Here is a 24,099-nt window from a genome sequence, read left to right as displayed (position 1 = left end):
GTTCTTGATGTGGCTCTCTTTAAGTCTGTTATTGGTGTATAGGAATGCTTGTGATTTTTGCACATTGATTTTGTATCCTGAGACTTTGCTGAAGTTGCTTGATCTTTGTGTTTTTATTTCACCCCTACAATGTCCTGGAGCTTTCCAAGTTACCTTCTGAGAACAGATAATTAGAAGGAAAGAAAAAAAGCAACCTCTGTAACAGACTAGACACACTGAACCTCAAAGTCCTGAGTGCAAAGCAGTGGATTAAAACTGTAAAGAATTTTCTGGGAGCTGTGTTAGTGGTTGCATTAACATCTTCAAATTTTATTTTTGGAAGAAATCGTAGATACCATTTGTTGTTGTTTTTAAAAGCCCATCATATCATGTGAAATATCATCTTACTTATTTCAGGTTTGGGTGACATTTTGAAAAGCCAAGGTTGAGGAGGCATCATATTGTTTTAAAGTCTAACTTCCTCAAATATTTGACACACTCACATTGGAACAGGTTAGTCACTTGGAGATGCAGCAAGTGAAGTAAAGGACATGTCTTATATACTGGTATTCAGCAGCAAACTAAGGATACAGCCTTCCATATGTATTTTGCTTGAAAGAATGAAACTGGGAGTGGAGCGTGAAGGTCAGAGATGGTGTTTTTATTAAAGGCTTTTTGAGATATATTAATAAACTTGCTTTCATTCCTTCATGCCCACCCCCCACAGGTGGAATAAGGCTTTTTAATATTAACTAAATTGAGAGGTGGAAAATGGCACACTGTTTTAATAAGAAGTCTTTAAATATTACCGAGATGAAATATATTTGCAGCATTGAAGCCTGGGTTAGTGTTATAATAAAAAGTATATTGTATTCTGCGGGGCGCAGTGGCTCATGCCTGTAATTCCAGTGCTTTGGGAGGCCAAGGCAGGTGGATCACTTGAGGTCAGGAGTTCCAGACCAGGCTGGCCAACATGGCAAAACTCCATCTTTACTAAAAATACAAAAATTAGTTAGGTGTGGTGGTGTGTGCCTGTAATCCCAGCCACTTGGGAGGCTGAGGAAGGAGAATCACTTCAACCGGGGAGGCAGATGTTGCAGTGAGCTGAGATAGCACCACTCCACTCCATTCCAGCCTGGGTGATAAGAGTGAGACAGCGAGACTGTCTCAAAAAAAAAAAAAAAAAAAGGAGAAGAAGCATATTACATTTAGTGCCTGTTATATTGCAGGCATTGTGTTAACTTCTTTATAGATATTATTTATTAAATTTAATTTATTCCTCATTACCAGATTGTTATGCAAGTACTATCATCCTCATTTTACAGCAAATATACTACAAAGATTTTAACCTACATTTTATGCCAGTTCACAATGCCACAAGGTTCTGGCACTTGGTTCAAATAACTCAGTTTGTTAAAAAAAAATGGTTAAATTATGTTTAATCTCTGCTCCTTATTCCTGAAAGTAGACTAGATATGAAAGCGGACTAGAACAATCTGGCACTATTTATCTCTACCTTTCCCCTCCAAATCTGAAAGTTTGATTATTCATTTTCTAAAAGAATAGTACTGAGAGCTTGTGTAGGTCTTACAACAAGTTGCATCCAGGGAATATAAGATGAGGTGGAGACACTGATCAGAATAGATTAGCAGCAGAGAATTCTTTTGAGAGAGTTATTGGTGTGCATTGATCCCCACCCTCTTTTTATCTTTGCTCATTTTCCTCATAGGGCAATGAGAGGCGCTGCTTTCTTACTACCTTTACAAACGAAGTAGCAATGGGCACTTAAAGATTCTCTTGAAAAGCTGATATGTGCTCTTTGGGGTTTGGGGACACTAGTCCTGGTGCCTGACTCATGCCTAAAAACATTTAAAAGTGATAGTCTGGGGTGGAATTGTTTGTGGCCAAGTAGGAAAGAAAAGAGAATTGGGGGCCTCCCGTCCCTGCAGTGTGGGGCAGGTAGGCGCGCATGAGCTTTTCTCCTGGGTAGAATCACTGGGGTGTTCTGGACTTGGGTCATCTTGAAGCAATCTTGCACCAGATGTCAACATGTCAAGGTGCATTGATCTCAACATCAAGCATATATGGAATAAGTGGATCCTTAGAAGAGAAAATTTGAGGAAAGGAATCAGAAGTAGACTACAATAGGGATGTGCTATTGGGAGGTCCAGGCAGGGGGAATCAGCAAAGAACCTAAATCATCCTTAAGGACTTAAGCCACCACCAGAAGGTGACAACACCAGAGCAGTTATGTATCATGTAAAGTTTCTTTTCCTTAATTCCCTGCACTCTAGTGTTACAACTTGAAGGTATCATAAACATGAGCTAGTGTACACTGTGGGAGGTAGAGCTGGAAATGCAAAAAAAAAAAAAAAAAAAAGCCATACTCCTTTCTCACTGTGTGCCTGTAAGGCTGAATCAGGCCTGGGCTGTGTGAATGAGTGAGACCTGAGGGAATGCAGGATATAATGACAGAAACTTTAAATCAAAACTCAGAGAGACATCTACAAATTTAGGTCAAATGGTATTTTGTTTTTATTTAGAAAGAGAGACTATTCATTTATCTGAGAGTGACTAATGAACAAACAGGAAAAAATGTTCTGATTAAGTAAAAGGGGAATTATAAGAAAGAATAAAGTTGCTTTTTGCTTGCACAGAAGTAGATACAAAATACTAGCTGTTTAAAAAGTAAGAAAGATACCTAAATTGAGGCATAAACAAGATAAATCTTAAATACAAACGAACTAATGTGTTATATTGTTTTGGGAGGGTTGGGGAGTAGGGAGCACCTGTTCAATAGTCCTATTAAGGCTTTCTTAAGTATCATTGTTAAAAGCTAAGAATAACTTAAAGAATGTTAACAAAATTCATGACATAAAACAACAGTGGAAAAAATTTGAAAAAACATTGAAAAATGATGACAAAAAGAAAAAGATGAGAAGAGTATTGTATCTGATGTACACAAAAATACTAACACAAGTCTTATTTTATTCCTGCTATAAGATTTATCTCCCAACATCTACCTGGAAAAACTGGTTGACTTAAACCTAGAGGAAAATTTCCCATGTTATTAGTTTCTACCTTCAAAAGTAGGAGACAAAAAAATTCCAGTTCTCAGACTTCCCCTTAGGTAGGCATATGATTGAGATTCCTCCCTGCGCATTGACTTTTGTGAGGCTTAGCTGGAGGTGTAAGCAACTCAAGATGCAACTTTTCATGGGGTAGGGGTGTGTTTGTTTACTGCAAATGTGAAAGTGGTGGCATCCATTTACTCATAGGTGACATTGGAGAAGCTTCTAGCATTTCATCTAGAGATCATGGTGCCGGGTCATGGTAGCTGTGTTGTTTTCCCATGAGATGCGTTTACAATGGTAGTATTATTCTGGGTAGAATAGCTGTAGAGTATGACTTCCTCACAATTCTGGAGTATCTGTGTGCACCTTAATGGTCTTAAAAATTAAATTACTTTTTACTTAAATTGCTGAGCAGATTGTTATTTGCCATGAAGAACTCTGAATAATACACACCCTGAAACAATTGGAGTAGGTTGTTTTGTATTAATGAATTATTCTTGATATTTTTGATCTGTCATCTGTTTTTGCCCTAGCAAGGCATTTATTCTGACTAGCTTTGAGTATATAATGTCATAGCAGAGGGGCAGAGAGAAAAACGCAGTCGAGTTTTAGACGTTACAGAATTATAGTCATGGTCCTGAGAAAAATGGAAAGTAATTTGAGTTTGAGTTAAAGCTTTCCTTTCTGTGGTTGTAGAAGTCATTCTCTAAAAGTCAGGACATGGAAAAGACTAAGAAAGGGAGATTAGAGGAGAGAAATCTAGGTGGCCTGGGAATGGGTCAGTAATTTACCTAGAGGGTTTAAATGGACAGAGAAGCTGGAGCCTCTACTCATATATGCATTCTGCACAGAGGCAACCACTTTCTCTGCCAGTGCCCATAGATCATGCAGCCTTCACCCCAATGAGAACTGTGCACTGTCTGTACTTTAAAACCTAGTTAAGTGTCCCAGATCTCCTTCATTTGCGGCCAGGGTGCCATACAAAGGCCACTTGGCAGGACTGATGCTCAACTGTGCCCCATGGTTTGTTTGGTCTCATCCGATTTTCATCCTATTCACAATACTGCAGCCCTATCCTAGGATCATAGTAAATCCCTGAATAAGAGCACTGGACTGAATATACAGAAGGGTGGTGCATATGAGAGAAAAAAAATCTACCCTGAACAGAAACTGCATGATATCTCATTGGAAAATGCATTCCAGTTGTCAATATCTCTCTTGAGTCCTTGTGCATGATTTCAAATATAGGATTTAGTTAAAGATCATATTCAAAGTTAGTTTATAAATAAACATGAATTGAATTACTTTGTTGGTAAAACATAGACCTCATTTTTAACCTTCACTTTGCAAACTTTATGGTTCAACAAAAATGCTCACATCATGATTTTGAGTTAAGTTTAATGGCAGTTGTTCGACACACTGGAGTTGCTCATTCACCTTGTTCCTTGGGGAGAGGGAGCTGGATAGGCAAATTTTGCTCCTTGGACTTTTAGAGTATGTTACATGTTGGGCCCGATGATATGCCTCTCATCTGGATATCTCGTATCTCTTTCTGAAGTCTCTTGCTCTCATTCTCGAATCCCTCTTTGAGAAGGCGTTCCTGTTCCTAAAATGGAAAGTGGAGACTAAACCCATCCAGTTTAACACACTTTCACCAAATTAGTTCCCCTTTTGGTACTTATATTGATCCTTCAAGAATTTTTGACACTTGTTTTTGAAATGCTTTCTTCCCTTACTTTCCATTCTATCACTCTCTTCTGAGTCTCCAGTACCTGCCAATAATTTTTCTGTGATTTCTTTAGCTTCAAAAATGGTGTTGTCCTGCAGGTTCTAAAATATTAGTGACCCAACATTTTATTCTTCAGTTCCTTTTCCCTTCACACACATGCAACACAGTCTTCCTGGAAAAACTCTTATTCTTTTCTTTTTGTTCATTTCTGATCTGTATAGTAGGGACTCAAATATATATCTAGGAAGATATGAAAGATAGGTGATTTTCAATTGATAGGTTACTACATAACTCAAGACTAGGGTAAGTGTTTGATTGGAGAATTTAGTACGAGTCTCCAAAATTCAGAGGTGACAGAAATAAATTGAGGAGATCAGGGCCTACAGTGGCCCATAGCATATTTCTGGGCAAACATAAATGTGGAAAAGAGCCCAGAGAACAAGAAAGTATTGGCACCATGGGCACTTAACTAGTGTGTTTAAGTGGGTAGATGGTTAGAAAATCTTTCTTTCTTTCTTTTTTCTTTTCTTTTTTTATTTTTAGATGGAGTTTCGCTTTTGTTGCCCAGGCTGGAATGCAATGATGTGATCTTGGCTCACTGCAACCTCCGCCTCCCAGGTTCAAGCGATTCTCCTGCCTCAGCCTCCTGAGTAGCTGGGATTACAGGCATGCACCACCACACCCAGCTAATTTTGTATTTTTAGTAGAGACGTGTTTTCTCCATGTTGGTCAGGATGGTCTTGAACTCCCGACCTCAGGTGATCCGCACCCCCACCGGCCTCCCAAAGTGCTGGGATTACAGGTGTGAGCCATCATGCCCAGCCCAGTTAGGGAATCTTTCTACTCATAGCAGTGCTTCTAGACATAAAGTTATAGCAGGCATGACAGAAATAAAATCCCTATGTATCTCTTTTAGTAGGAAAGACTGACCAGATATTTCTCCAGGTAGTCCGATGCAGAAAAGTTACTTATTGCTCATGAAATTACAATTTCTTCATTTAGCACGAGAAAATAATAGTTCCTTTGCCATTAGAGGAAAATTTGATCACATAATGTAAAACACTTGTGCAGTGCCTAGCAATGTTTATTAGTGACAGCATAATAAAGTATTCCATGTGATATTATCCTGAAAGTAAATAATCTTTACTAACTAGAGATGACTGCATAAAAACAGGGAATGAAAAATGTAGTAGTGTCTGGGCTAGAAAATTTTTTGGGAAGCATTATGTTCTCACCCTTACACTTTGTTTTCAATTTGGGGCACTGGAAGAGAAAATTGAGATGATGCAATTGAATACCTTAAGTTTAAGATTGATGGTCTTCTCTTGCTCCGCCATTAACCGGGCCTTATCACTCTCCATCTTCTCGGTCAGTTGTTTCACATGTTCCTGATAACTCTTCTCTTTCTGTTCCATCATCTGCTCGTTCTTCTTTTGTATTTCCTCCAACATTTTCTTTGCAGCTTCTGCAGATTCAGCCTTTATACGTTCCACTGGGGAAGAAAAATAAGCAGAAAAAAATATGAATATTCAATTGCAGGTGTTCCCTTTTCCTTTCACTCTTTTTTGTTTGTCTTATTCTCACATTACTGAGAAAACTTCTTGTAACTTTGCCCTGGGTAACCAGAAAACCACTGATCATATACGTTAGTTAAGAAACTCTCATAACTATGAATGATACTTGCCATTCTTTCTCTACAATAATAATTCTAGGTGGACCAATATTGCTAACTCACAGTTTGAGGACTTTCCAACCATCTAAAGTGTTTTCAGCTGTTCTCACCTTCAATTGCTTTTTCCTTTTCTGAGAGTGACTGATCAGTTTGTAGAAGTGCATCAGCCACATCCTCCTTGGACTCTAAGTATTTTTTCAGCACCTCTTCAGCCTAGTTATGCAGAGGAAGGTAGAATGAAGAAAGAGTGATTATGGGTTAGCGCAAAACCCTGCAATATATCTGCTAATTCAATTTAATTTTACCACTCATGTAACAATTCACTTTATAATTCAAATAGTATTTAAAATTTAGTAGGTCTGAAATGCAACTCTGGATCTCCCTTCAAACCTGTTCCTTCCCAATCACTCCAATTTTAGTAATTAATAACTCTGTTCATCTAACTATATCTTGATTATCTTTGTTTTCTCACATACCCAGTAAGCAATCATCTGCAAACTGTGTTAGCTTTCGCTTCAAAATACAGTCAGAACCCACCCCTTGTCACCTGCTTCATCCAAACACCCTGGTCCAAGACAGCATCACCTCTAGGCTGGATCATTGTTAAAGCTTCAGAATTGGTCTGTTTCCACTCTTTTTTCCCTACAGTCCATTCTCCTCAGAGCAGCCAGAGTTTCACTATATTATTTAAAGAAAAATCATACCACTTTTATACTCAAAGCCCTCTATTGACTTTCTAATTCATCCAAAAAAAAATTTCAAACTTCTTTTATTAGGTTTCAACATACTCCCCTGTCTGGCCTCTGGTCTCTACCACTCCTCTGAACGTATCTCTCACCAATCACTCCTTGATTCACCACCTGCCAGCATATTAGCTTTCGTACTATTTCCAGGACGCAAGCCAATTTATGTATCAGGATCATTTCTGTTATTTGAAGTTTTCTTTTCCTAGAGTCCATTTGGCTCACTCTTTAACTTCTTCGAAGATTCTGCTGAAACTTGACCTCATCTGAGAGGCCTTCTGTAAGAACATACACATAAAATTGGTGCACATTTCCTTCCTCTTCTATACCTGGATCCTGCTTTCTTTTTCTTCAGAGTGCTTTTGGTCACTGTGACAGGGACTGCTAGAGGCATTCTAAATCTCTATTCTCCTCTGTGTATTTTGTAACAGAACTGTGATTTTTTTTTTTCCAGCTGGGCACATGGCAGGTCATGGTAAAATATTGTCTTTTCTTTTTTTTTCCTTCCTTTCTTCCCTTTTTTTTTCTCACTCTGTCACCTGGGCTGGAGTGCAATGGCATGATCTCAGCTCACTGTAACCTCTGCCTTCCGGGTTCAACCAATTCTCTTGCCTCAGCTTCCCAAGTAGCTGTGATTACAGATGCCTGCCACCATGCCTGGCTAATTTTTGTATTCTTTTTTTTTTTTCTTTTTTTTTTTTTTTTGGTAGAGACAGGATTTCACCATGTTGGCCAGGCTGGTATTGAACTCCTGACCTCAGGTGATCCATCCACCTTGGCCCCCCAAAGTGCTGGGATTACAGGCGTGAGCCACCACGCCCAGACAATACTGTGTTTTCTATTCAACCTCCCTTATAGCTGAGGTGCCCATATGATTAAATTCTGGCCAATAACATATACTCAGAAGTGTTATATAGTACATCTTGAAAATTTCTTTAAAGGAAGTTGACTCACAGCCCTTTTACACTTTGTTTTTCCTTTTTCCCCCCCGCCTATAATGTGGAACCAAACGCTGAAATTCTATGAACCATCCTAGAGCATAAGTTGACATGGAAGATCGAGGCCATGCACTAAGGAGCTGAAGCAGAACAAGGGAGGGCCTGGGGTCAAGGTGAATGTGACGTCCTCATAGCAGCATTCGGCTCCCTCTTCCTGATTTCTTACATGCATACAAGAAAAAGAAACTTCTACCTTTTAAAGCCACTGTTGTTTTTTCATTTTAAATAATATATAGCCAAACTTAATTGTAACTGTTGTAACCTCAGTATACTAGCATAGAAGACTTGCTAAGAGCATAGATTCTGCTACTTGCATTTGCATTCAAGCCGTATCATTTATTACTTGTGTGATATTGGTAAGTCCTTGCACTTCCCTGCACCTCAATTTTTTATATAAAATTGGGTTGTTGAGAGGGCAAAGCAAGATGGCAAAATATAAGTCTCCACTGATCATCCCCCCAGTAAGGACACCAATTTAACAACTATCTAAACACAGAAAAAGCACATTTATGAGAACAAAAAATTAGGAGCACACTGACAGTAACTAGTTTTGTCTTAATATCACTGAAAGAGGCACTGAAGAGGTAGAAAAAACAGTCATGAATCTCTGATGCCATCCCTCTGCTACCCCCTGGCAGAGGCAGCGTGGTATGGAGAGTGATTCTGTGTCTAGGGAGAGGGAGTGCATAACAACTGTGAGGCATTGACCTCAATACTGCTCCGTTAAAACAGAAAGCAAAATAGGTTCAAACTTAGCTGACACCTGTTCATGAAGGGGCTATTTAAATAAGACCTAGCCAGAGTAGAAATGCTGATCCAGTGGTTGGAATTTGAATGCCTACAAAGCTCGCTGCCACAGGCTGAAGTGGTTGGGGTGCTCAATAAACTTGAAGGGCAGTTTAGGCCACAAGAACTGTAACTCCTAGGTGAGTCCTCGTGCTGAACTGGACCCAGAGTGAGTGGACTAGGGGGCACATAACCTATTAAAACAGCAGTCAGGGTGGCTAAGAGAGTGCTGGCATTATTATTGCCTTAACCCCAGGCAGCAAGGCTCGTGGCTCCAAAAGAGACCCTTTCCTTTTGCTTGAGGAGAGGAAAGAAAAGCATGGGAAAGACTTTGTCTTGCATCTTGCATGCCAGCTCAGCCATAGCAGGTTAGGGTATCAGTCAGAGTCATAAGGCTCCTGTTTCAGGCCCTCCTGGATGACATTTCTAGACACACTCTGGGCCAAAAGGAATCTGCTACCTTGAAGAGAAGGACCCAGTCCTGGCAGGATCCACCACCTGCTAACTGAAGAGCCTTTGCACCCTGAATAACCAGGAGCAATATCCAGGTAATATGCTGAGGGCCTTGGGTGAGACTCTGAGACTTGCTGCTTCAGGTGAGACTAAAGCACATTCCCAGCTGTAGTGGCTATGGGGCAATACTCCTTCTGCCTGAGAAAAGTAGAGGGAAAAGTACTGGGGACGTTGTCTTGTACTTTAGGTACCAGCTCACCCACAGGCAGGTAGAGCACCAGGCAGGCTCTTAGGGTACCTGATTCCAGGACTTTGATCTTAGATGGCATTTCTGGACCTTTTCTGAGCCAGAGAGCAGTCCTTTGCCCTGAAAGGAGAGTCCCAGGCTAGGCAGTGTTCACCACAAGCTGACAAAAGAGCCCTTGGGTCTTAAGAGAATATTGGTGGTAGTCTGGCAGTACTCCCCATGGGCCTGTGGTGGCTGTGGCCATGGGGTGAGGTGTCTCTGCCTTTGGAAAGGAGAGGGAAGAGCGGCAAGGACTGCATCTTATGGTCTGAGTGCCAGCTCAGCTGCAGTTCAATAGAACACCAGGTAGATTTCTAAGGTTTTTTGACTGTACTTCTTGGCTCCTGGATGACATCTCTGGACATGTGAGGGGCCCGAGGAAACTCTCTGTCCTAAAGTGAAGGACACAGGCCAAGCTGGCTTTGCCACCTGCTAATTGTAGAGCCCAGGGCCTTCAGCAAACACAAGAGGTAGTCAGGGAGTTATTATAGCAGGCCTCAGGAGGGACTCAGTGCTATGCTGGCTTCTGGTCTGACCTGGCACAGTGCTAGTGGTGGTGGCCACAGGGGTGCCTGTGTCACTTTACACCGAGCTTCACTTGGCTCAGAACAGAGAGAGAGACTTCACTTGTTTGGGAGAAAGTAAGGGAAGAGAACAAGACTCTCTGCCTGGTACTCCAGAGAATTCTAGATCTTGTCCAAGACCATCAAGGTAATACCTTGATGAGTATGTAAGAATCACAGTGTTACTGGGCTTGAGGTGCCCCCAAAGCAGATACAGCTTAGATCATGATGTCCAAGTCCTTTTAAATATCTGGAAAGCCTTCCCAAAAGGACAAGTACAAACAACACAGACCGCGAAGATTACAATAAATACCTAACTCTTCAATGACCAGACACAGATGAACGTCTACAAGTATCAAGACCACCAGGAGCATGACCTTGCCAAATGAAGTACATAAAGCATCAGGGACACGTTCTGTAGAAACAAAGATATGCCACCTTTCAGGCAGAAAATTCAAAATAGTTGTTGTATTGGTCCATTATCACACTGCATTTGTCCATTCTCACAAGACATAGGTAATTTATAAAGGAAAAGAGGATTAATGGACTCACAGTTCCATGTGGCTGGGGAAGTCTCACAATCACGCCAGAAGGCAAAAGGCATGCCTTACATGGTGGCAGACAAAGGAGAATGAGAGCCAAGTGAAAGGAGCTTTCCCTTATAAAACCATTGGGTCTAGTGAGACTCATTAATTACCACAAGAACAGTATGGGGAAAACTGCCCCCATGATTTAATTATCTCCCACCAGGTCCCTCCCACAACATATGGGAATTATGAGAGCTACAATTCAAGATGAGATTTGGGTGGGGACACAGCCAAGCCATATCATTTTGCCACTGGCCCCTCACAAATCTCACATTCTCACATTTCAAAGCCAGTCATGCCTTCCCAACAGTCCCCGAAGTCTTAACTCATTTCAGCATTATCTCAGAAGTCCACAGTCCAAAGTCTCATCTAAGACAAGGCAAGTCCCTTTGCCTATGAGCCTGTAAAATCGAAAGCAAGTTAGCTACTTCCTAGATACAATAGGGGTACAGGCACTGGATAAATGTGTCCATTCCAAATGGCAGAAATTGGCCAAAATGAAGGGCCGAAAGGCCCCTGCAAGTCCAAAATCCAGCATGGCAGTCAAATTTTAAAGCTCCAAAATGATCTCCTTTGATTCCACATCTTACATCCAGGTCACACTGATGCAAGAGGCAGATTCCCCTGGTCTTGGGCAGCTCTGCCTCTGTGGCTTTGTGGGGCATAGCCCCCTCCTGCCTGATTTAATGGGCTGGCATTGAGTGTGTGCAGTTTTTCCAGGTGCACAGTGCAAGCTGTTGGTGGATCTATCATTCTGGCGTCAGAATGATGGTGACCCTCTCTTCACAGCTCCACTAGGCAATGCCCCAGTGGGGCCTCTGTGTGGGGGCTTCAACCCCATATTTCCCTTCTGCACTGTACTAGCAGATGCTCCATGTGGGCCCCATCCCTGCAGCAAAGTATTTTTCTGGACATCCAACCATTTCCACACTTCCTTTGAAATCGAGGTGGAGGTTCCCAAACCTTGATTCTTGACTTCTGTGCACTTGCAGGCTCAACACCGCATGGAAGCTGCCAAGTCTTGGGGCTTGCACCCTCTGAAGCCATGACTGGAGCTGTACCTTGGAACATTTTAGCCATGGCTGGAGTGGCTGGGATGCAGGGCATCAAGTCCCTAGACTGCATATAGCAGAGAGGCCATGGGCCTGGCCCACAAAACCATTTTCCCCTCCTAGGCCTCTGGGCCTGTGATGGGAGGGGCTGCCATGAAGACCTCAGACATGCCCTCGAGACATTTCCTTCATTGCCTTGGTGATTAACATTGGGATCCTAGTTACTTATGCAAATTTCTGCAGCTGGCTTGAGATTCTTCTCAGAAAATGGGTTTTTCTTTTCTATTGCATTGTCAGGCTGAAAATTTTCTGAACTTTTATGCACTTTTAACAGCACCCAAGTCACCTTTTGAATGCTTTGCTGCTTAGAAATTTCTTCCATCAGATACCCCAAATCATTTCTCTCAAGTTCTCAAATTCCACAAATCTCTAGGGCAGGGGCAAAATGCCACCAGTCTCTTTGCTAAAGCATAACAAGAGTCACCTTTGCTCCAGTTTCCAACAAGTTGCTCATTTCAATCTGAGACTGCCTCCGTCTGGTTTCACTGTCAGCATTTTGGTCAAAGCCATTTAACAAGTCTCTAAGAAGTTCCAAACTTTCCCACATATTCCTGTCTTCTTCTGAGCTTTCCAAACTGTTCCAACCTCTCCCTGTTACCCAGTTCCAAAGTTGCTTCTGCATTTTTGGGTATCTTTACAACAGTGCCCCACTCTACTGGTACCAATTTACCGTATTAGTCTGTTTTCACGCTGCTTATAAAGACATACCTAAGACTGAGTAATTTATAAATGAAAAGAAGCTTAATGGACTCACAGTTCCACATGGCTGGGGAGGCCTCACAATCATGCCAGAAGGTGAAAGGCACTTCTTACATGGTGGCAGACAAGGGAGAATGAGAGCCAAGTGAAAGGGTGTTTCCTTATAAAACTATCAGATCTTGTGAGACTTTTTCCCTACCACAAGAACAGTATGGGGGAAACTGCCACGAAGATTCAATTATCTCCCACCAGTTCCCTCCCACAACACATGGGAATATGGAAGCTACAATTCAAGATGAGATTTGGGTGGGGACACAGCCAAACCATATCAGTTGTTTTGAGAAAACTAAAAGAAATTCAAAATAATGCAGAGAAGGAATTTAGAATTCTATCAGATAAATTTAACAAAGAGATTAAAATAGTTTAAAAGAATCAAGCAGAAATTCTAGAGCTGAAAAATGCAGTTGGCATAGTAAAGAATGCATCAGTCACTTAATAGCAGAATTCATCAAGCAGAAGAAAGAATTTGTGAACTTGAAGACAGGCTATTTGAAAATACACAGAGGAGACAAAAGATACATAATAAAAACATGATGAAGCACACCTATAGGATCTAGAAAACAGCCTCAAAAGGACTAATCTAAGTTATTGGCCTTGAAGAGAAGGTAGAGAAAGAGATAGAAGTAGAAAGTTATTAAAAGAAATAATAACAGAGAAAGATATCAATATCTTAGAGAAAGATATCAATATCCAAGTACAGGTAGGATATAGAACACAAAGAAGATTTAACCCAAAGAAAGGTTTAATTTCAAGGCATTTAATAGTAAAACACCCAAAGGTCAAGGATAAAGAAAAGATCCTAAAAGCAGAAATAACATGCAATGGAGCCCTAATATGTTTGGCAACAGGCTTTACAGTGGAAAATTTATAGGCCAGGACAGAGTGGCCTGACATATTTCAAGTGCTGAAGGAAAAATCCTTTTACCCTAGAATGGTAGAGCAGGTGAAATTATCCTTCACATACGAAGGAGAAATAAAGGAGAAACAAAAGCTGAGTGATTACATTGACACTAGATCTGTCCTACAAGAAATGCTAAAGCGAGTACTTCGGTCATAAGAAGAGGACATTAATGAGCAATAAGAAAACACTTGAATGTCAAGACTCACTGGTAATAGTAAGTACACAGAAAAACAGAATAATATTACACTGTAACTGTGGTATGTAAACTCCTTTTATGCTAAGTAAAAGGACTAAGTGATAAACCAATAAAAAATAATTAAAACACATTTTAAAACATGCACAGTACAATAAAATATAAATAGAAACAACAAAGTTAAAAAGTGGGGGGATGAAGTTAAGGTATAGAATTTTTATTCACTTTTTGCTTGTTTGTTTATGCAAATAGTGTTAACTTGTTATCAACTTAAAATCATGGGCTATAAATGGTATTTGCAAGCCTCCTGGGGACCTCAAACCAAAACACATACAACACATACACAAAAAATAAAAACAAGAAACTAAATCATATCAGCAGAGAAAGTTAATTTCACTAAAAGGAAGACAGGAAGGAAGACAGAAGACCACAAAACAACCAGAAAACAAATAACAAAATGGCAAAAGTAAGTCCTTACTTATCAACAGTGAAGTTAAATGTAAATAAACTCTCCAATCAAAAGACTCAGACTGGCTGAATAGATTTAAAAAACCAAGATCCGGGGACTTCTGCCAAGATGGCTGAATAGGAACAGTTCCGGAGTGCAGTTTCCAGCTAAAGCAATGCAGAAGGCGAGTGATCTCCGCATTTCCAACTGAGGTACCAGGTTAATCTCAATGGGACTGGTTAGACACTGGGCGTATCCCAAGGAGGGCGAACCAAAGCAGGACAGGGCACTGCAAGGGGCTGGAGAACTCCCCCTCCTAGCCAAAGGAAGCCATTAGGGACTTTTCTGGACACTCTGGCACTCTGGTTCAGATACTGCACTTTTCCCATGGTCTTTACAACCTGCAGACCAGGAGATTCTTGTTGGTGCCTACAACACCAATGCCCTGGTTTCCAGCACAAAACTGGGTGGCCATTTTAGCTGGTGCCTGAAATGCCAGTGACACAGAACTGCTCATTGCCCTGGAAAAAGGGGGGCAAAAGGCAGGGAGCCAAGTCATTTGGCTCAGCAGGTCCCACCCCCACAAAGGCCAGCAAGCTAAGACCCACTGGCTTGAAATTCTTGCAGCCAGCACAGCAGTCTGAGTTCGACCTGGGATGGTTGAGCTTGGTAGGGGGAAGGGTGTTCACCATTACTGAGGTGGTTCTAACCTTGCCTGTGTAAATAGTCACTGGGAAGTTTACACAGTAGCTGGGCGGAGCCTGCGGCAGTTCAGCAAGGTCTCTGTAGGCAGACTGTGAATAGACTCCCTTCTTGCTGGGCAGGGCGTCTCTGAAAAAAGGCAGGAGCCCCTCAGGGACTTATAAATAAAGCTCCACCTTCCCAGGACAGGGTAGAAAGAATGAATAAAATCAAGTATAGCACAACGTACTTGATAGCATAAAACTTGATAACACAGAAGGGTGACTATAGTCAATAATAATTAAATTGTACATGTTAGGATAACTAAAAATTATATATTATTGGATTGTTTGTAACACAAAGGATAAACGCCTGAGTGACCAAATACCCCATTTTCCATGACGTGATTACTATGCATTTCATACTTGTACCAAAACATCTCATGCACTCCACAAATATATGTATCTACCATGTACTCACAAAAGCAAAAAAGTAAAAAACTACAAATTTGGGATATTAGTAAATACATACTTTACATAATTGTTCTTAGTATTAATGAACTAGGCTTTCAGCCCAGTTCCTGGAACACAGTAAGTGCAACATAAATGTTAACTGTTATTATTATTTGTTCATAAGCTATAATTTGCTAATTGCCTGTGTGTACTTTGAGAGAGCTTGGCCCTTTTTTTTTTCTTTTTCTTTTTCTTTTTTTTTTTTAACTGCTGTATCCCCAGCAACTTGACAAGTGCCTGGCATATAGCTAGGCCAAAAACAAATAATTGTTGAATGACTGGATGAATAAATAAATGAGTCAATTCGATAAACCTTTTTTGAGGGCTACATCTGTGCTTCCGAGGAGGAACTTGCTATCTCTCTCATGATGGGCTGTCTTATTGAATCAGTAAATGGAAAAATGAAAGGCAGAGACCCTGGGCACCGGTTGCAGTGCCATTTACCTTCTTGCCAGTGGGCTTTGAAAGTATCCTCTCAGCACGTCCCAAGAAATGTACCCACTGTGTAGTACCTGTATCCCCTTCCTCGGCACCTGGTAGTACTTATTCTTCAGCTCCTGCTGCTTCTGAATAAAAAGACGGTAACCTCCTGGTTTAGAAAATGTTCCCTGCTTGACATCTTCTTCTAAAGGGCCAAATATATCCTGAAGTAAAGCCATGCAACAATCTGATGATGCTTTCGAATTCTGCTTACAAAAGTCATCTCGCTTTGCTTCCAGCTGGGCCTGTAAAGTGACAACACAGCACAGATGTTTCAGTAAAGCCATGAGGAGGATGTTAACCACATAGAGACTGGGAAATGCTTCTCCTTGAAGAAACTGTGGCCTCTAAATAGTTCCATGCTCCTCACCTTGCTGTTAGATCCTAGAATATCCCTAAGTTGTGCTTGTTGCAGAAATTTATCTGCTTCTGTTTGTGATTTCCTAAAGCTCCTTTCTTCCAGTTTTCCTGCTTCAGAGAATGAGCCTCAAAGCACACACCATTTCATATGAAACTTTTATCTTTTCAAGTATCTCATGTGAGGAATAGTTCTGAGCAGAAACACTGGAGTCAGGCAGCCTGCCTAGAGTTCCAAGATCCGCTAGACTGTGGCTTGTGACACACAACCTTTGTGAACTGAGGATTCCTTGTCTGTACAGCAGAGGAGCAATACCCATCTCATCAATTTCTCTGCAGGGTTCTATGAGGTGATGTAAGGTATTTGGCCCAGGAACTTTTTTTAGAAGTGCTCAGTAAGGAGTACATGATTATTTAGTACATTCTTTAATATAAGAATATTTTCTCAGCATAGGACTAATAAAAGTAATGAAGATTGTACCATAGGTATTGTCAGTATTTAGAAAGTTCCATAAAGCAGCATATTTATCTACATTAAATCACTTAAGATAACATAACTAAGAAACTGTCTTTTTCCTCCTTAGGTTGGAAGGGTGAAAATTGCTGACATCAGCTATCTAACTTCACCAGAACCTCAGAATGTAGCAACATATCATTTATAAGATCCCGCCTTCCTAGCTAAAAAGAGAATTTTCACTTGTCAAGTGGTCATTCTTCATGCAAAAATACTTCGTTCACTTGGAATGAGGTAGACGTTAAAAACATTCTATAATAAATTATATAATTAATTTCTCTTTTGTGGCTTTCTGAATATTTTACCATTGGCTTACATTTAAAAAACAACACATTGTTAGGGTTATTTAAAAATAATTTAGTCCCCACTGATAATTACCAGGGAACATAAAAGCCAATGTATTTTTTTAATTTAAAAGGAAAAAATGACATAGTCTTTAATAATGCTGTTGTACAATCTACTTACTTTCTTAAAATATGGCACCCATAGAGGAAAAACTAACAAAACTGAGTTTCTGTAAAACTTAGGTGCCATTTTTAAAGGTCTAAGGCTATGCATATTCTAGTCTTTTAATAATTATTTCAAATATGTACACATAACTGAGTGCAACTATTTTGGGGTCTAAAAAGAATTATTCTCCCAAGTTTTTCTGCCTCTTATGATGTAGAACACAAAATATACCCCTAATTTCCTCTGGAACTTGTGGTCCACATCCTTGAAAGAGTTCTTCATGAAGACTTCAATGGCCTCCCTCTCACTGTCCCTGTGCAGGTCCAGCAGCTCCTGGAGGGTTTCCGTGGGCAGCTGCACCTTCTGGCCCATCTGCTGGTCATAGTGGGCAACAGCCTTTTCCACTGCGGCTGAGTTTTCTAACTGGGCCAAGGCCAGGACTGCATTCTCCATGCAGGGCAGATCCCCGCTGCTGATGGCACTGACATAGGTCAGCACCAGGCTCTCTAGACCTGCAAAAGGGAAATTTTTAAAAATGTGACCATCACTTGGTGGGACCGAGTATTTTGTGTGCTTTTCAAGTGAGTGTCACAAAGAATAGTTTTAAAGAATTTTTGGATAAAAAATAGTAATGGAATAATTTGTTAATCTCTAGTCACAGAGGAAATTAAAGTTACTCTTTCCTAATTCCTTCACACAAAAGGAAGACATTGAAATGAATAGAATAGGATATTTTGTGGCTGAGATACTAGGTCAAGGTGTTTTCTTAACTTTCTTTTCTCTCATATCTCCCTCTATTCCCTTTTTCTCTTCACTCCTAATTTATGAAAAAGGTCAATAAGAAAACTTAGCCTTTTAAATTTTCATTAATTTTAGTAGTGCAGGCCACTAGTCCTGTGTCTGGCTTAGGTAAACATGCCTCCTTACATATTCTTTCATCAGAACTACATGCAGGGTATAAACTCATTAAGTTTGTCAGGGCTTTGCTGGGTGTAACACCGAAAGTCTCACATGCCAGGAAGACCTCATCTCAGGTGAACTGGAGTGGCTGGTCACAAACAAGAGGTGATTATTTGTGACTAAATCATGGACCTTCTCATCTCTCTGTAGTTTTAAGTACCATTTGTATGGATGGCTGGTATATTTTGTTTCCTGCCTTGACATTTATTTTGAGCTTTGGATTAAAAATAAGTTTTGTGCCTTATTTTTAATGCGCTTTTAATATTCCTTACTGTGTAAATCAGAAGAAACTCAATATTAAATAATCTAAATATAAAAACTTCATCCACTCTGAAAAACTATTTCTCCTCCTGATCTCATTAAATAACACAGCCATTAAAGCAATTGCTAAACTTGAAACTCTGGAGATAGGCTTGGCACTTCCTTCTTATTCCTTTCATAAATCCATATTCCCTCCATCAACAGGCCTTTTGGATTTGATATCCAAAATGTGTTTGGATCTTGTACATTTTCACCATTTTTACTGCCATAATCTGAGACTAACCCAATGCCCATTTATTGCTCAGCCACTGCAAATAGCATCCATCCTCTTATTCTCTCCCATTCACCACTCCAACAAATTATCTATAAAATATTCAGAAAGATATGTATAAACATAAGTTAGATAACTTTACCTAACTGCCAAAAACTCTTCCCTAGAACTTAGACAAACTCTAATCTCCTCAAAGTTCTTTGCCAGTCCTTTCAAGACCTGACCCCTTTATACTTCTCTAATTATGACACCTCTCTATTCAGTCTACTCTTGTTCCAATCACCTGTCTTTCTTCTATTTTCATTAAAAGACATGGAAATGGAATTCTGCTCTGTCACCCAAGCTGAAGTGCAGGGCATAATCATAGCTCACCATAGCCTTGAACTCCTGGGCTCACGCTGGGTCCTCCTGCCTCAGCCTTTTGAGTAGCTGGGACTCCACGCATGTACCACACATTTGGCTGATTTTTAATTTTTTTTATGATAATAGTGTCTTGCTAGTTTGGCCAGGCTGGTCTTAAACTCCAAAGCTCAAGGAATTCTCCCACTTTGGCCTCCCAACGTGCTGGGATTACAGGCATGAATCACCATGCTAAGCCCTTGTCTTCTATTTTCTTGAAGCTGCAAAGTCCTTTCCTGCCCTGGGCATTTCCACATGACATTATTTTTGCTGTAAAACTATTTCTCTATGTGCTTTGGTTAGCTCTTAATCATTTATTTTATATATATTTATATATGTACCTATGTATTAGCAATAAATCCAAACATGAAATTAAGAAAGCAACTTCACATATGATAGTATTAAAAAGAATAAAATATTTACTAAAATTCAGGAAATCTCANGGTTTCACTCTGTCTCCCAGGCTGGAGTGCGGTGGTGTAGTCTTGGGTCACTGCAACTTCTGTCTCCCAGGCTCAAGTGATCCTTCCTACTCAGCCTCCTGAGTAGCTGGGATTACAGGTGTGAGCCACAATGCCGGGTTAGTTTTTGTATTTTTAGTAGAGAAAGTGTTTCACCGTGTTGCCCAGCTGGTCTCAAATTCTTGAGATCAAAGTGATTCACCCACCTCAGTCTCCCAAAGTGCTGGGATTATAGGCATTAGCCACCACAGCCAGCCAAATCAATCATTTTTAAGTTCTCATCTTACATATGACATTCACAGACAAGCATTCTCTCACAGTCTAAATTATATCTCCCTCCCTTTACTCTTTCATAGAAGCCTATTATTTTTATGCATTATGTTAATCACTATTTATCATTATAAGTTTTCGTTTTACTTTTTACAGAAGTACCTTTTGCTCCTATTATGCTGGAATGAGGATAAAAGTCACATTTCTTTTATCCATCATTATACCCAGTGGTTGGTACATTACATTACAGGCATTCCTTAAATATTTCTGAATTGTTGAACAGGAGAATTGTACTGCAGTTAGCGGCAAAATCTACCTTACATGTAGTATTTGTTTTTTTTCTTTCTTGCTTAGTATATATATATATCCTGAGTTTGTTTTATTAAGAGGGAGCTGAGAAGTTGCTGGAGAAGTTGACCACAGCAGAATTAGATTCTAGTTCTTTTCTTTATCCTCCTTGCAAGGAATATGAGATGATACTATAGTTTTAGTTTTCATGTAAAATTTATAATATGACCTTCATGTTGTGTTTTCCTTGCCATCAATAGACTATGAATTTGTCAGAAGTGACCCTTATGCATTCCATTTTATCCTCTATAATAGGTGAAAGGAGAAAGTCCAGGTAGGAAGTTGGTAGAGTGACTCACGAGGCCCATTGACTGTGATGCCACCTGAGAGAGTCTTGACATTGGAATGGCTGAGGATGTAGGAACAAAATTCTGCAACTTGTTCTATGAAATCAGGGTTTAGATCTTCCTCCTTCAACTGCTCCAAGTGGGCAAGGTACTTCCTCCGAGCGGGCCGATCGAAGATGAAGCACTTCCTCTTGGGGAAGAACTTTCGAATGCACAAACGAGGATCATTAAAGCTTTTACTTTTTTTATCAGTACCTACAGGAGTGAAAATTAGAGGTAATAAAACTTCATATTAATTACTTCGAATATAATCTTTCAATTTTATGATTTTCACAAAGCCCATGTAAGGAGGAAATTAATAAGGAAGGAAGAATAAACAATTAAAAAGGTAGAGAAAGGAAAGTCTCCAAGAAGAGATAGGTAATGCAATTTAAAGTTGGTTCCAACTGATATAGTCAAGCAATATGTCCATTTCCTTTGGCAGAACAGTCAAGAAAACACAGTTAAAAATTATAATGTTTAGTACTACACATAAATGGTGATTTTGATATTATCTGCTCTTTACATATTAACCCACCAACCATTAGACCCAGAAACCTTTTCTTAGCTTCAGCGAAAGCTCCAGGTAGTCATCGGGAGTGATGGGTTCTCCATCTGTTTCCAGCTCCAGGGAGAAATCTCTAAGAGTCCACACAAATGCTGGAAAAAAGCTCACAAAGTCAGCTGAGTCTTCTACATAAGTGTTATCAGGTGAGGAGTTTGCCTTGATTCGATCTGTCAGCTCTGTCACATAACTGAGACGCTAAGTTAAGAAAATTACAGAAAATGCCACTTTTTATACTACATTTTATCCTAATGCTTATCTAAAATAATTCAGTTTCTTTTGATTAGCTCATTGATTCACAAAAATTTATTTACAGAATTCATTCACTCACAAATACTTGTTGAGCACCTACTATGAAATAAGCACTGTCCCAGGGACTAAGAATACTGTAATGAATGAGACAATGCTACCATTATAGAGCTTACATTCTAATCATGGAAACAAACAATAAACAAGTAAATAAAAATATAATAAATTATCAGGTATTGATAACAATTGTCTTGAAGAAAAATAAACTGGGCAACTAGTTCCTAGTGTATTTTTAGAAACTAGCAACCAATAGACAGTTATCTAACATTCTGGTATCTCCCACATCTACCAATAAGGAAAGCAGAGAATAACCATGTGTATCTGCATGTGGTGCTGATTTATGTAGTTTTCCAGGTAAATTATCTCTGACATTGTAGTTGAGCAGTGATCTGAATGAATTGAAGGAGCCAGTCATATATAAATCCACTGGAGGAGCATTGCAGACAGAGATCACAGAGCCTGCAAGCCCCTAGATAGGAAATCACTGAGTGTGTCCAACATATATCAAGAAGTCCAGTGTGGTAGGGCAGAAGCCTTAAAATAAATAGAGGTAGGGATATGTAAGCTCTGTAAACCAAAGTAAGAAGTTTGAAATTGAATAAAAAGTTAATAGGAAGTCATTGGTGGGTTTTAAGTGAAGAGAGGACATAGTATGATTTTTTTTTTAACAAAAATCATACTGGCTGGCATTGTCTCTGTGAGTCAAATGCATATGCAAAACAAAACAAAACAAAAACAAAAAACAGTTAGGTAGTTGGAAAGATAACCAAGTTGAGAGGTATTGAAAACTTAGAGTTATCATGGAAGAAGTAGTGAGAATTGGCCAGTCTAGGAAAATAACTTTGATAGTGGAGCTGAAAGAATTTGATGATTAATAATTTCCAGGACATAAGGAAAGGAATCATCCGAGATGATTCCTAAGTTTTTGATCTGAGCACTTCTACGAATGATGTGGGAATTTATTGTGATTGGAAAGACTGGGAAGGAATGATTTTGGACAGAAAAATTAAGTTTTATTCTGTATATTTTAGGCCCAAGATGTATCTTACACATCTGAATGGAGATGATAAAAAAGTTTGAATTTGTTCATACTTGGAAATATAAATTTGATGGTGATTGACATATTGGTGCTACTGAAAACCTTGAGGCTGGATGTGATCATCTGGGAACTGGGAGTAGAAAGAGAAAAGAGGCACAAGAGCTTAAGATTTATAATATTTAGAGGCTAAAACTAGAAAGAGGATGCAGCAAAGTAATCTGAAAAAGTCCACCAATAAGAAAGGTGAAAAATTAGGGAACTATGGTATTCTAATAGGAACCAATTCCAAACAAAACAAGCATTTCAGAAAGGTGGAAGGGATCAAATTTATCAAATGCTCCTAGACAGAAAAAAAAGGCTTTTGGAAGACTGGAAGATCAAATGAGGTGAGAACTGTGCATTACATACATAAATACGATGGTGACTTTGATGAAATCTAATTCAGTGTAATGCTTGAAACTAAGCTAATGGAAATGGTGAGGTCATTGATAATGAACTAGGTTAGGTAATGTATGAGAGTGGAGAATAACAATGAGAGTTATTGGAGAGTTCCAATAAGGTGATAGAACTGAGACACCAGGGTATTAGATAATTGTCTATTGGTTGCTATTCTCTAAAAGGACACTAGGAGCTAAAATCTTTAGTAAATGAGGAATGTATTTACTGGAACGTTGCTAGATAATTGCAACAAAGAATGTGGCTTCGTCAAAGGGTATATGTATTAAAGAAGGTTCTCTTCCTAATGGTAAAGGAATGAGAAGGTGTCCATAACTCTAACATGGTAGAAGAAGGATACCTAACTCATCTCTTAGACTTATGATATGCAAGGTATGGTATAAAAAATAATTATCACATAAGACCACTGGAGAGGTCTGTAGCAGAAATAGTATCTATAGTGTATAGCTAGGTATCAGTTAGAAGGCAAAACTTGGAGAAGATGATAAGAATATAGAGAATTGCAAAAGTAAGACCGTGAGTTCTTGAGGACATTGAGGGTTTGGACAGGGATAGGAGATTAAGTCAGATAGATGATATACAGAGTCTTGGGTGGCTGAGCATCTAAGGATATATGTAACCAGGAAGACTTGAACTTCTGGTAGAGATTGAGATAGAATGAGATTTTCAGCATAATGAGATTTATTAAAGATGGGACTTACGAATTCTTCAGTACCTGTTTGCCTCTGTGCCTGGTGAAAAAATGAAGCTGTTATTTTCTAGGTTTAATGCTGTTCTGGACCACAAAAAAAAAAGATACTGCAATTGGTCCATGGCCTGCTGGTTGATGGTTCCCATGCTATTGTACACGAAGGTGCTGCTCAGGAGGATGGCCAGGGCAAAGATCCAGGAGTCATTCTCATTGTCACCCTGTAAGTTATTGTAGAAGCCACACAGAACAGTGACTAACAGAATGAACAATCAATTCAGATAGCTGAAGACTGACTGAACTCCAACCCTGTCTCTTACTAGCTGTGAAAACTTAGGTAACTCACTTCTTTATGCAGTATTTTTCCATCTGTAGAGCAAATTTATAGTGTTCATGATGTATACTTTAAGGTATTATATATAAATGTATATGTTAGTGGAAAACATGTGAGCACTTGGTATTAGAAGCT

At 39.6% G+C, this 24,099-nt stretch overlaps 1 protein-coding gene and 1 long non-coding RNA gene across 3 annotated transcripts in view; one reads left to right on the top strand and one right to left on the bottom strand.

Annotated features, from left to right (window-relative positions):
- Positions 1-23,748, top strand: part of LOC108282431 — a 26,782-nt gene extending 3,034 nt beyond the window's left edge. The window contains exons 2-3 of the long non-coding RNA XR_005195421.1: positions 397-492; positions 23,238-23,748. This is a non-coding gene — a long non-coding RNA (uncharacterized LOC108282431). The remainder of the gene's footprint in view (positions 1-396; positions 493-23,237) is intronic.
- The window catches only part of GBP2 (guanylate binding protein 2), a 61,353-nt gene continuing 39,746 nt past the window's right edge, over positions 2,493-24,099 (bottom strand). The window contains exons 4-11 of one of the 2 annotated variants that reach the window (XM_017498363.2): positions 23,742-23,851; positions 21,132-21,328; positions 20,547-20,789; positions 17,509-17,789; positions 15,989-16,201; positions 6,565-6,667; positions 6,081-6,274; positions 2,493-4,659 (exon numbers count right to left, since the gene is read on the bottom strand). In XM_017498363.2, the coding sequence (XP_017353852.1) occupies positions 4,543-4,659; positions 6,081-6,274; positions 6,565-6,667; positions 15,989-16,201; positions 17,509-17,789; positions 20,547-20,789; positions 21,132-21,328; positions 23,742-23,851 (1,458 nt within the window). In that variant the 3' untranslated portion in view covers positions 2,493-4,542. The remainder of the gene's footprint in view (positions 4,660-6,080; positions 6,275-6,564; positions 6,668-15,988; positions 16,202-17,508; positions 17,790-20,546; positions 20,790-21,131; positions 21,329-23,741; positions 23,852-24,099) is intronic. The other variant, XM_037727832.1, reaches the window with a different exon arrangement.

This window comes from Cebus imitator, unplaced genomic scaffold (assembly GCF_001604975.1).
Source record: "Cebus imitator isolate Cc_AM_T3 unplaced genomic scaffold, Cebus_imitator-1.0 Scaffold240, whole genome shotgun sequence".
Lineage (NCBI taxonomy): Eukaryota > Metazoa > Chordata > Mammalia > Primates > Cebidae > Cebus > Cebus imitator.
Note: the sequence above shows the minus strand (reverse complement) of the source record. Positions and strands in the feature narration are given on the sequence as shown.